General features: G+C 35.2%; 2 protein-coding genes across 6 annotated transcripts in view; one reads left to right on the top strand and one right to left on the bottom strand.

Moving 5' to 3' along the window:
- LOC137623093 (cell adhesion molecule Dscam1-like) overlaps nt 1-13559 on the bottom strand; it is a 317782-nt gene that overhangs the window by 88428 nt on the left and 215795 nt on the right. The gene's annotated exons all lie outside the window — the stretch shown is intronic.
- The window catches only part of LOC137623095 (cell adhesion molecule Dscam1-like), a 47601-nt gene that overhangs the window by 17205 nt on the left and 16837 nt on the right, over nt 1-13559 (top strand). The window contains exons 10-19 of the mRNA XM_068353753.1: nt 243-454; nt 668-743; nt 1414-1558; nt 1949-2076; nt 2242-2359; nt 5034-5152; nt 5284-5478; nt 7031-7177; nt 7341-7490; nt 11615-11779. Of these exons, the coding sequence (XP_068209854.1) occupies nt 243-454; nt 668-743; nt 1414-1558; nt 1949-2076; nt 2242-2359; nt 5034-5152; nt 5284-5478; nt 7031-7177; nt 7341-7490; nt 11615-11779 (1455 nt within the window). The remainder of the gene's footprint in view (nt 1-242; nt 455-667; nt 744-1413; nt 1559-1948; nt 2077-2241; nt 2360-5033; nt 5153-5283; nt 5479-7030; nt 7178-7340; nt 7491-11614; nt 11780-13559) is intronic.

Raw genomic sequence — 13559 nt, 5'->3', positions numbered from 1 at the left:
GCTAAACTCGGTTGAGTCCCTTGTTAGGCTGGGAGGAACGTAGAGAGTAGAGGTCCCCTTTTTTATTTTGTTTCTTTGTTGATGTCGGCCACCCCCAAAAATTGGGGGAAGTGCCTTGGTATATGTATGTATGTATTTATGAATTATACATTTCTAAATTTCAAAACTACAAAACATCTAAAGTGTGCATCAGCAAATTTAGTCGAAAAGCAATTTAAGTATTGTTTTGCTTTCCTTTTCAGTGCCAGAAGCTCCAGCCAGAGTCAAAGCAGTGGTGTCAGGTCCAAGAGCAGCTGTAGTTTCATGGTCTCCACCGATTAATCCTCATGGACGAATAACTCGCTATTCAGTACATTGGTCTTCCGCAGGCGTGAGGGGTCCTCCGCATAGACGCCATGTTGGAGCACATTTTACACATCTTACTTTACATGATCTTCCACACGCAACACATCAGGTATTGTATTTTCTAGAGGTAGCTGTTAATGGTTTTCCCATTAGTGATAGTACTGTAAATTGATAACTATATCGCGTTTGAATGTTTTACTAACAGTACTGTACACTAAAATTGCTTTGGTTACAAATTATAGAATACAGTACCAGCAATTTTTTTCTTTTTAAAATTAGTGAAGTATTTTCTGTAAATATTTACAAAATACATTTGTTACAGGTTTGGGTAACAGCTTCAACAAGAGTAGGAGAAGGACCTTCAAGTACTGTTGCTACAGTGAAACCCTCTCACACAGGTATGTTTGATGGTAGAATATCTGTTTTCTTTGTCAACAAGAATTAAAAAAAATTTAATCTCTTAAGACTGTATACTGTAATGCCCTTTTGTTACAGCAACACTAATACTAATGTATCATATTGGTATTTCTGCATTAACTCATATAACCAGAACTTATAACTGAGCTGTTGCTTTAAGGACATCTGTAACCTCATGTTGTTCCAAAACAGAAGGATGACCTAGAGGGCGCGCGTGGTAGGTGTCGGTGGGGTAGTCCAAGTGTGTTCTCTAGGGCCTGTCACGGCCCTTCCCTTTGATGAAGGGATTATCTAAATGGAATACAGCCTGTGAATAGTGGTTTTCACACGCCCCTGTTGTATACACGACACCCACAAGGTGATCGCGCGAGGGTAGTAACCTCTGCATTCCATGCTTTTATCTTTCTCTAGTATATTTGGAAGATTTATATTAGAAAAGTGTAAAGAAGGATTTCTTTCACCGGGCGTCACAGGTCTCTTCCCAGAAATAGATTTTTCCTTCGTCAAAATCCCTTAATTACAGTAAACCTAATTTTCTTGCTCAGTCCTAATTTTTTTTTATAGACTGATGAGCTAGCAACCATTAAGCGTTTATGTAAATGCCTGCTATTTCATACTGTGCGTCAAAATTAACATTAGATTTTCTTATAGTTGGTGCAGGCATTTGGGCTGTTGGTGGAAATTTAACAGCTGCTTGGAAGGAAGACGTGAGTTTACCATGTGGTGCAGTAGGTGTACCAGAACCATTGTTGACCTGGACACATGAAGATACACAAATTCCACAGTCACACAACAGGTAAGACACTTAAGTCCTGGTATATATTGGAATTAAGAATATTTTTATGATTCTGTGGTGCTTAGTAAATAGTTCAGTATTATGGAAATTATTTTACTTCCTTTTTTTACATTGTTAGGCATACAATAACTACTAAAATTGCAGCACTTTATTGCATCATTATACAAAGGTGCCCCTGTACAATTGATATTAATGTTGAGCACAGTATGTGAATTAAAATTCTCAAGGAATTACTCTGTGAAATATTTTATGATTTTCAAGAAATTAATATAAATTATGGCTCTCCTGAATTCTAAAATTTCTTGTTATGGTGTAATTACTGTAATCTTGAACAATGTTCTATACAAATTTTCGAGAGCCTTCTTACATTTTAACTAAATTGAATTTCAGATTTACAGTGCAGCCAGATGGTACCCTCACTCTTGCTGACATTCAGAGGCGTGACAGTGGTGTTTATACATGCACTGCCAACAACCATCATGGCACTGATAAAGTTGAATATAATCTTACAGTATTAGGTTTGTATCTTTTCCTATTTGAAAAAAATGGATTATCTTTTCCTACATTAGGATTCCATATGATGATTGATTACTGTGACAATTTTTTTATTGCATTACTGCATCATTTGTACATGAATCTCTCTCTGCTATTATTTAAGTCTCTTGATATTTCAATCTGAACAGTTCCACCATCAGCACCCTCACTGCATGTCACTGAGACTACAGCCTCGTCAATCAGAGTGCAGTGGAGTGTCGAAGATACAGGTGGTGCACCACTTGAGGGAGCAACACTTCATTACAGGTAGGAACTTGGCAGAAGTTACTGGTTACTCCACCAGTAAAAGCCCATGTTGACACAAGGTCGGCTTAATCTCCAACAATAACACCATGACAGAAGTATTTTGTACCATGAAAGCAAGGAATATGCTGTCCTTTGCTTAGGTAAAATTAAACACCTCTTGTGACAAATACATACATACATATACCAAGGCACTTCCCCCAATTTTGGGGGGTAGCCGACATCAACAAAGAAACAAAAACAAAAAGGGGACCTCTACTCTCTACTTTCCTCCCAGCCTAACAAGGGACTCCACCGAGTTCAGCTGGTACTGCTAGGGTGTCACAGCCCACCCTCCCACATTATCCACCACAGATGAAGCTTCATAATGCTGAATCCCCTACTGCTGCTACCTCCGCGGTCATCTAAGGCATCGGAGGCAGCAGCAGGGCCTACCGGAACTGCGTCACAATCGCTCGCCATTCATCCTATTTCTAGCACGCTCTCTTGCCTCGCTCACATCTATCCTCCTATCACCCAGAGCTTCCTTCACTCCATACATGACAAATACAAAGTTTAAAATGAAATACTTGTAGTCTTAATTATACTGCATATTCAAAATTCAATTTTATAATCAAAGGATAAAGTTTCTCTTTTTATTATTACTGTTGGTGATATAGGTATTAAAATAATTTTTTACTAGTATTTTTGCAATTTGTTAATAATTTTTTTACTAGTGTTTTTGCAATTTGTTAATAGGTATTCTCCATGATTAGCTGATTGTCTGATCCCTTTAACCCTTTTACCCCCAAAGGACGTACTGGTACGTTTCACAAAACTCATCCCTTTACCCCCATGGACGTGCCGGTACGTCCTTGCAAAAAATGCTATAAATTTTTTTTTTTTTTCATATTTTTTATAATAATTTGAAAAAATTCAGGCATTTTCCAAGAGAATGAGACCAACCTGACCTCTCTATGACAAAAATTAAGGCTGTTAGAGCAATTTAAAAAAAAATATACTGCAAAATGTGCTGGGGAAAAAATAACCCCTTGGGGGTTAAGGGTTGGAAATTTCCAAAGAGCCTGGGGGTAAAAGGGTTAATAGGTATTCTCCATGATTAGCTGATTATCTGATCCCTTTAACAGCCATCTCAACCAAATTTTATAGGTCAAAGGTAAATTCTAGTGGAAGATCCTAGCAATTGGCACTAATTAGTGTTTGGATATGAAATTCGTATATGTTTTCTCCTTTTTTGTGTACTGCATAATTACCTTTGGATGTTATCCTGCGGTTTTATCTCCCCTTATTCCAAATTGGCAGGATTATTGATAGATGTAAATTTGCTGCAAATGGTTTCCAATAAAGATAAGAAATTTACTCTTAGCATCACAGGAAGGAGTATATAAAGAATTCTATCGGTAAATGTTTTCTTAAATTATATAAGATTAATGAATTGCCAACATCTTGGATATAAATGAGTGATGTAATGTAAAGAAATATCCAACCCTCTTGAAATAAAGTGATCACATAACAATGCATTATGTATAAAGAGAATACAGTAAAAAAACAAAAAATTAATAGATTTATTCAGCACAACTTTTCATGGAATTTTTTTAATGAGAAAACAGTTCATAAAAGGCAAAAAGGAATCTTATACAGTATTCAGCATAAATTTAATAGAATTTAATAAAAATACAATACAGATGAAGTGTCTAAGGAGTATGGCTGGTGTATCTCGAGTAGATAGGGTTAGGAACGAAGTGGTGAGAGTGAGAACGAGTGTAAGAAATGAGTTAGCAGCTAGAGTGGATATGAATGTGTTGAGGAGGTTTGGCCATGTTGAGAGAATGGAAAATGGCTGTCTGCTAAAGAGGGTGATGAATGCAAGAGTTGATGGGAGAAGTACAAGAGGAAGGCCAAGGTTTTGGTGGATGGATGGAGTGAAGGAAGCTCTGGGTGATAGGAGGATAGATGTGAGAGAGGCAAGAGTGCGTGCTAGAAATAGGAATGAATGGCGAGCGATTGTGACGCAGTTCCGGTAGGCCCTGCTGCTTCCTCCGATGCCTTAGATGACCGCGGATGTAGCAGCAGTAGGGGATTCAGCATTACGAAGCTTCATCTGTGGTGGATAACGGGGGAGGGTGGGCTGTGGCACCCTAGCAGTACCAGCTGAACTCAGTTGAGTCCTTTGTTAGGCTGGGAGGAACGTAGAGAGTAGAGGTCCCGTTTTTTTTTTTTTTTTTTTTTTTTTTTTTTCAATTGTTGATGTCGGCTACCCCCCAAAATTGGGGGAAGTGCCTTGGTATATATATGTATGTATGTACAATACAGAAAGGGCAAAAATTGAATACAGTAAATATTTATTCCTACGAGGATACAAACTTCCGAGTCATTTAATGGTGTTACTACTAATCATGTTTTCTACGACTGCCCAACAAAAATTTGGTTTATTGTCATACTTCGGATGTATTAAATGTAACTATCAAAAGCATAAAGAGTAGATTATCTTTCTGCCATCTTAATGTTATTGAAAAAAAAAAAATTCTAAACTATTTTATGGAAATTAAGCATACAATTTAAATTACTGTAATAGAAATTTAAAATGCTTTCTATCTAACCTAGTACAGTATATGATTAATCAGTGTGCTCAAGCTATTTTGTTTAATTCCAAAGTGTTGCCTTTTTATTTCAACAGATCAGTTGGGGGAGAGTGGCTAACAGCAGAGGTAGAGGGGCTTCAGAGAGCATACACTGCTACTGGATTAAAATGTGGAACACTCCATCATTTTTACCTCACTGCAAAAAATTACATTGGTGAGCATTTTATATACTGAACTTCTTAATGATCATAATGATCTAGTCATAAGAACCAGTCGTTACATGGAAGAGTATTGAACTTTTAATTTGTTCAAACCTTATCAATATTAACAGGTCAATATTAACAGGTACCAGCTCTGCATCCACTACTGTTGGGGCAAGAACTAAAGGTCGAGCTCCAGAGCCACCACCTCAGTTTCAGTTTGTTACAACAAATAGTTCTCAGGCAACTCTGTATTTAGCACAGTGGGGTGATGGAGGTTGCCCCATTACTCACTTCGCTGTACAGTATCGGAAGGATGGGACACAGCATTGGACAACAGGTACAGTGCTTTAAATTTCATTTACAGCATTAGTGAAGATGACTTATATGCCCTAGTTATATGGTTTATAAAATATATTATTTGGTTTTCTCTTATTGCATACAGTAGTATAATTTTGCTAAAAATAACCAACTGCCATAAGACATTTAGAGAAAGATAAAATAGAACTGACATCCTAAAGCATCTGAAATAAAACTAGAAAAACTAAAAGTGTAAATTACTCTGCTACAATTGTTTTAAAAAAATAGCTAGATACAAGGAGTGAGGACATAAGTGTGGCTTAGAATCTAACATTGGAAGAACAAGAAATTTATATCTAACATTGAGGTAATCCCCACTGAATGTACACAAACTATGAAGAAGAAAAAGAGCTCTGAAAATGGAGTCTTATCCTAGATGTCTGTTCATCATGATGAAGTAACAGGAAAGGGCTAAATTTGTGATGCTTCATTAGGAAACCAAACTTCTCGCTTGTTATGGGGTCTAGCAAAGAATCTACAACTGGCAGAATTATAAAAAAAAAAAAACTCAAAAGGATTTACACAAACAAGCCTAGTAATTGACCAAGATTAGGAATAAATAACAACAAAAGTATATAGTACTATAGTACAGGGAAAGCTACTTGGCCAAAGGGTGCTACATCCCCGATAGAGACAAAGACAAAATCCAGGTACTGTATACCTATTGAAAAAAAAAAAGTTGAAAAAGGGAAGGTAGTCTCCTAGATAAAGTAAAAAAAAGACTATGTAAAAAGAGGAGAGTTGTTCTCCAATCACTACAAATTGTTTAGATGTAAAAAGCTTAGGATAAGCCTACCCTGGAGAACAAAACTAGCAGAGTTCTAAAGAGTATGTGTAAGCAAGGATAAGAACCGTTGCAAGAGAAGGATCCATCATGTAATTGTCTGGCCAGTCCTAAAAGGATCAAATAACACACTTGGTGGTAGTTTCTTAATAAGGGGCTCCCCTTTAGAGGGTTAGTATCTTCAGTGCACAACTTCAACTTTATACTTATATCAAGGGTTTCCACCCAGTTGCACCTTTTAGTGCTTAATGGCCTTCCAGGCCTTGTTGTCAGGCCATATGGTCCAAATTCATAAATCTATCAATAGGTAGCTAGTACCTTGACCAACATGCTACCAGTACAATTCCAGGGTACTGTACCTCAAATGGTCCCGTAGACTTTGTTATTTTGTATCTATAGCAAGCTTTGATGGAGGTTTTTGTTTCTAAAATGCATGTCACCAAAATTCTCCCTAGGATGAATTCAATGGAGCACATTATTTTTTGCAAGAATTTCCTTTATTGGCGTTTTGATTATTTCATACTTGTGAATAATTAATTCAAATATCAAAAATATATGGAAAATACATGTCCAGCGTGCTCACTAGCATAATGTTAGGTAGATGAACTTAATGGGTCATTTTATAAATACAATTCAGTATTACAATAGGAAGTGGTTAGGACCTTTCATGTTGGAATCGCAGATCTCATAAATCAAATTCCTTATGTATGCTCTACATCTATACAATTTATATATAATTCACTTTCAGTTGGAAGCGAGATACCACCAAGTCGAACCTTTGCCGTTACTGGCTTGGAGGCTAGTGGCCAGTATCAGCTGAAAGTTACTGCCCATAATTCTGCTGGCAATACTCCATTTCAGTATATAATCACTACTCCAGGGAGGAGTGGAACAGGTAAGATAAATTTTTCTTAACCATAGTTTAACAGGTCAAGTTCAGCGTAATATAAAAGACATTAGCAATTACATGAGTTGCGTTTAAAAAAAACTAGTAAATGAGCATTTATCTGCCTTGTTATAGTGGCATTGATGTTGAGACTGTAAACATTTTGCTGCAGGTTCTAGTATAACTGTAAATGAAGGAGTTTGGGGTAGTGCTACATCAACATCACCAGTTTGGCGTGATCCAAGAGTCTTGGTACCTGCTGCAGTATCTGCCATGGCCCTCTTACTCACTATAACCACTGTTTGCGTTTGTCTTAGGAAACGTAAGTACAACAATCAGCTACTTTATATGAATTTTGGAAGAAATGTTAGATTAATTTTACAAATTTTTATTACTTGCTTCAGGTAGTTATATTTATCATTGAATATGTAAAGTATATTGCATGTTTTAGTGCACCAAATGGTTGCAAATATAAAGGTTTTAATAATAATAATTTTTAAATATTATTATTGAGTTATATATTATTCAAAGAAATTTAAATAAAATAAATTAAGTACTTTAAGTGTGTCTGAATATTGAAAAAAGTTTGTACATTTAAACATTTTGTTGATTTTCTTAAAATTGTTCCCTAAGATCCCCATAAGTCGGGCAGTTTATGTAATTTTAGATAAACACAGGTGTTGAAAACTGCATCTGCTGTGCTAACATCTATCACTGATATTTGGATATGGCTTTCTTGAACATATTCATTTTAAACTATCCAACATCATTTACATTTCTTTTCACTTTATTATTATTATTATTATTACTTACTAAGCTACAACCCTAGTTGGAAAAGCAGTATGCTATAAGCCCTGGGGCTCCAACAGGGAAAATAGCTCAGTGAGGAAAGGAAAAAAGGAAAATAAAATATTCTAAGAAGAGTAACAACAATAAATATCTCCTGTATAAACTATAAAAACTTAACGAAACAAAAGGAAGAGAAATAAGATAGGAGAGTGTGCTCGAGTGTACCCTCAAGCAAGAGAACTCTAACCCAAGACAGTGAAAGGCCATGGTACAGAGGCTATGGCACTACCCAAGACTAGAGAACAGTGGTTTGATTTTGGAGTGTCCTTCTCCTAGAAGAGCTGCTTACCATAGCTAAAGAGTCTCTTCTACCCTTACCAAGAGGAAAGTGGCCACTGAACAATTACAGTGCAATAACCCCTTGGGTGATGAAGAATTGTTTGGTAATCTGTGTTGTCAGGTGTATGAGGATAGAGGAGAATATGTAAAGAATATGCCAGACTATTCAGTGTTTATGTAGGCAAAGGGAAAATGAACCGTAACCAGAGAGGAGGATCCAATGTAGTACTGTCTGGCCAGTCAAAAGACCCCATAACTCTCTAGTGGTAGTATCTTACTATATGCCCGTAGATTGCAGTAAATAATTAAGTTTGTATCTTGCTTTTCCAATGTATGGATTTTTAAAGCCCCCAGTTTAGATCATTGCCAATTTCATTATTTTTAATGATGACAAATCTCTCAATTATTTATAAGGTTGTGGCATCCAACTAATCTTCTGGTTTCATATATGTTCTTTAGAAAAGGTTGACCACACATTGTTTTGTACAGCTACTTAACATAAAAATGCAGCTATCCTCTCCAGTCCTCTGCCTTTTTATATATATAGCATCCTGTTCCTTTTGTCAACTGTATTTCTCGGTTTGTTTGGCATGCCCATCTTGTCTTTGAGACGACTGTTGAGATTGGTTCTTGATTGATGTGTCTTAAAGTAACCTCTATGCACCAAGTAATGTCTAAAGTAAAGAGTTCTTTATGGTCTTTTCTTCGTCAAGAGCAAACACTAGACAATAGGAAACTTTCACCTAGATGTTAATTTATTAAAAACTGGAAATGTGTGTTAATGTGCCAGGTTCTTCTGGTAAAAGGCAAAAGTAAATGAGTCCTAATCATTTACCCTTTTTTTTTTTTTTACCTACATATTGTGCTGTATTTAAATACTGACATGGCTACTCACATCTCTTTAGATTGAAGTGATTTAGCATTAATGATTATACTGTATCCATATGTGGAATGCAGCGCGCACACTTTAAATTTGCTGTTTGCTTTTCTATTCATAGCAGGGATGTGAAGTCTTTCTTGGTTGCCATAAAATCATTTGATTTGATGGCAATACTACTCGTATTTCCTTCAGTCTTACTACCTTTTCTCTAAATATTCAACCACTGTTGGTCCTGTTTGTTTACTGCATACATTGAACTAAATTATTCAATGTGACTGTTTTAAGTGTACCCCATATCTTGAACATGTACTGTCTATGGACTTTGATGTCCATGCAGCTGTTGACCTAGTACTGTCATGGATTTCTGGTTTTGTCTTTTAAGATGTTGTCTGCCCTCAACTGCCATAATAATATTTCCTTCTATCCATAGGAACTTACAGGAGAATGTTTTCTTCTTGGACTTCACACATGTCACTGAGGTCTCCCAGGACTAAAAACCTAGAATTCATCCTTGGACCCATCGGCAGATCTTTGTTTTCAGATGCACCAGGTATATTAGGCAAATTGGTACACTGCTCTTAGCAGTGATCATTTCAGATATCTCGCCAACTTTAAATGGTCTGGTAGACGTTTTCTATGTGACTGTCAATCTCACTGTCTTTATGGCTGCTAGATGTAATGTTTATCATCTTTTTCACAGTCATTCAGTGAGCATACACTTATCTCACTGACTTCAAAACCCACTAGGACATCTGTCTTAAGTTGGGTTCACATCCTCTTTCTCTTAATATTTTGTACACTCACTTGATAAGTGCACATCTGTCTTTCTCTCATTCCTTGCACCGTTTGTTTATCTACAGACAGATGAACCAATGTAGAGTTGATCGATGTTTCTAAAGCACAACCAGCTTTGTTATTATTATTTCAGAAGGCACATCTTGATCCTAGATCACCTTTTACCTGTCAACAAGGTTTACTTTGTATTTTATTCTTCTGAGATTTGGTGTGATATTTATGAATAGGCTACATAATCTGGTCCTTAGAATATAAGATTGTTTGGCTAAAAACCCATCATATGATAAGGGAGACTCAGATATATTGGTCCCATATAAATATCAGTAGAGGCTTCTCGAATCCAAGATAATTTCTTAAGAGAAACATTTCTCTATGGAAATAGATTATAGTTGAAAACTTTCTGTTAGTTGAAAATATCAACATGGCGTCGGTAAGTACATCACGTAAAGCCTTGTCAAGTGCCCATTAAAAACATTTGCTTATCACTTTTGAGTATCACCATTTAGCACTGTATATTGATGTATTGTTACAAGTTTCTACTTTATTCTGTAAATTTGTTACTAATGCAAAAGCAATTAATAATGTTTGTTTCTTATTGCTTGAAATGACACTTGAAAAGTAGATTAATTCTAAATTGGTATGATAAATTATCAAAGTAGTGTATTGAAGTACTGTATTGAGTAAACAATGAATTAGTATTAATAAAAGATTGATTTGGCTCCTCATTATTCATTGCAGTTCTCTGTATTCTTACTTAGTGATTTAGAAGGGATTCTTTTTGTGTAATTCATATAGTATAGTAAGTGTAAGAAGAAAAGGACAGCTTCAAGTATTAATAAAAGATTGAATTGGCTCCTCATTATTCACTGCAGTTCCCTGTATTCTTACTTAGTGATTTAGAAGGGATTCTTTGTCTGTAATTCATACAGTACAGTAAGTGTAAGAATAAAAGGACAGCTACATTAGACTTTATAACAGATTCAAGGATAAATAAGTTATATTTTTAATACCAATAAATTGAGAAAAATTATACAGTCATATTGAATAAGTAAACTTAGGATTAAATTTAGTATAGTCATGTATTTATAGTTTCGACCCACATTATCCAATGTAGTAGGATATATACTTTTGGTAAAATATTATATATTGACAAAGTATGAACTGCTTGTGCATATTTTTATGGTCAATGTAGTAATGGTGTATACATCTTTATGTTTACAAAGTTTTTTCAATTTTATTTTGTATTCTTTGCAATGATATCCCAAACAAGAGAAATATTTCCCTTTATTCTATGGTAAATGTCATAAATATTTTATCGTAAAAGTGAATGTGCAAAAGATTCCATCAGGAAACATCTAGAAGTCTGATAAAAGAAAACTGAATTAGCAGAACCTATGTATCTTCAAAATATTTTCGTTAGATGAACACAAAAATGACAAAACATTTGTGTGTGTGGGGTGGGGGTGGAAGATCTTGCCTGAAAAATATTTAATACATTAACTACTGAACTGCAGTGTATTTGATAGGTAAGTTATTTAGGACTAAAGCTAGCTTGAAAATCAATGGGACATAGGAAAACTGTTTGAGATTAAATGTAGGTTAACAGGGCAGTGTTTCTGATTTTTAATGTTTGGCCATTACAGGGCCTTCAAGTAGTGCACCTCAAAAGGAAATGCTAGACTCCGTGACCACTAAAGGGTCTGATGAGAAGACAGCTATGCAAGCTAGAGATGAATCTGTATACACAACAGTCCGGAGGCCCCCTCCTGCACCTCCTCAGCCTACACCAGAACTAAGGGATAATACAGGTACAGCAATGTACAGGTATAAAATTCCTGCTTGTAAAATTCTTCTTTCCAGATTAATTTTTATTTTGTGTAATTGTTACATACTCAAGAGGAAGCATGAACAATGCAAAACCATAGTGATAGAGTATCCCATTCGCTACCCTCATATTCTTTATTCACTTCAACTAACAAACTATGAGTACATGTTGTTAAGGATCAAAGTATTAGATATTTTTATTACTTTAAAAAAACCCATACATTAACTGCAAACTTGTGAAAAATGGGCAAGTATAAGAAAGAGATTAGCGCTAATCATTACATTTGTTCATGTATCTCTTCCCTTGCCCTGCATAGCTTAGAGTATATTTATCCTTTTTGGTTTTAATTTTTTATCGCATCATACCAGCTTCTTTTGACCTTCTATACTAACTTTGTGGACCTTCTTTGTTATCCCATACAGCAAACTTAGTTTATTACTGTACTGAGACTATTATTAACTCATATTCCTGTTCATATTTAAAGTTATGTGTTTCATGTTAGGTATTATTGCTTTCACTATTTCTCTCTCCATGTGCTATTGCTCTTATTTTTCTTCAATTATCTAATATATTTACTGCCTCCTCAGTGCATTGTTGCTGATAACTTAAAGACCCATGCCTTTTCTTCCTTCTTCATTGCTGTTCATGTTTAATCTTAAGTTACCCTTCTTCATCTTTCACTTTACTTATTGAGAAGATCATATCTTAATTATTCATTCTTAATTTGATCCCCTCACTCTTAACAGTAGTTAGTTTCATCATAACCCTGTTTAATCATATGTACAGTTGGCCCTCCTTATCTGCCGTCATTACAATCAAACCCTTTGTAGCGTAAATGTTGAGTAAACCACCAGTTTGGTTAATAGTGTGTTTTGGAACTTTGTTCCAGTGGTTCCAAACTTGTGGTGGCCACATATAAGTGAATTTTGCATATATACTTTTGCATGACAGTATCAATAGGTCACTAGGGATAGTCTAATCTCTGTTAGAGACACTGCAGATAAGAATGGTCACTCAAACTACCTAGAATGTGCTCTTCGTCATCTAATGAAGAGCTTCAGTTAAGAAATTAAAAATAAATTTTGTCATGAAGTATGTAAAGCAGTTTATTCCCGATGGAAAGAGGAGCTGATAAATAGTGGCAATATAAACTGGATGCCTCTCCCATCTGCAGCTATTTTGATCTTTTATTTCATCTTTAAACTTCATTTATTTTTTGTTGAGCAAGTTTTGTTTGCATAATTTTCTTGTTTTCCAAATTTAAGATGAAATTTTGTGCAGAATTTAGTGATTGATATTGTCGGTGAAAGTGAATCGTTATTTAAATTCTGTACCTTGCTGAGACCTCCCTTGTACCTAACTCATATGATGTAACTAATGTACATCTTTATCTGATGATTTATTATTATAATGGTTTATTAGACAGAGTTGCACCTTCAATAGATCAGTTATGCCAATCCCCTCTCCAGAGCATGTTCCTGTTTCTAGATGTTATTTCTTTGGGACAGATCTTGCCATTTAGATATTCAGAGGTCGTATAGTACATGATTCCAACAAGTTGGTTAATACTAACCTTTTTAAAGTAAAAACATTAAATTTAGATTTTCAGCATCATTAAATTGGCTTGACTATGACATTTTCAAGACTGGTCCTCATTTTGAGACAATATTTGTTCTTGCAATTAAATTATTTTTCAGTTTTATTTGATAATTATATTTTGATGTATTTGATCGTATTTTATTTCAAAATAATATAAGTCATTA

This window comes from Palaemon carinicauda, chromosome 30 (assembly GCF_036898095.1).
Source record: "Palaemon carinicauda isolate YSFRI2023 chromosome 30, ASM3689809v2, whole genome shotgun sequence".
Lineage (NCBI taxonomy): Eukaryota > Metazoa > Arthropoda > Malacostraca > Decapoda > Palaemonidae > Palaemon > Palaemon carinicauda.
Note: the sequence above shows the minus strand (reverse complement) of the source record. Positions and strands in the feature narration are given on the sequence as shown.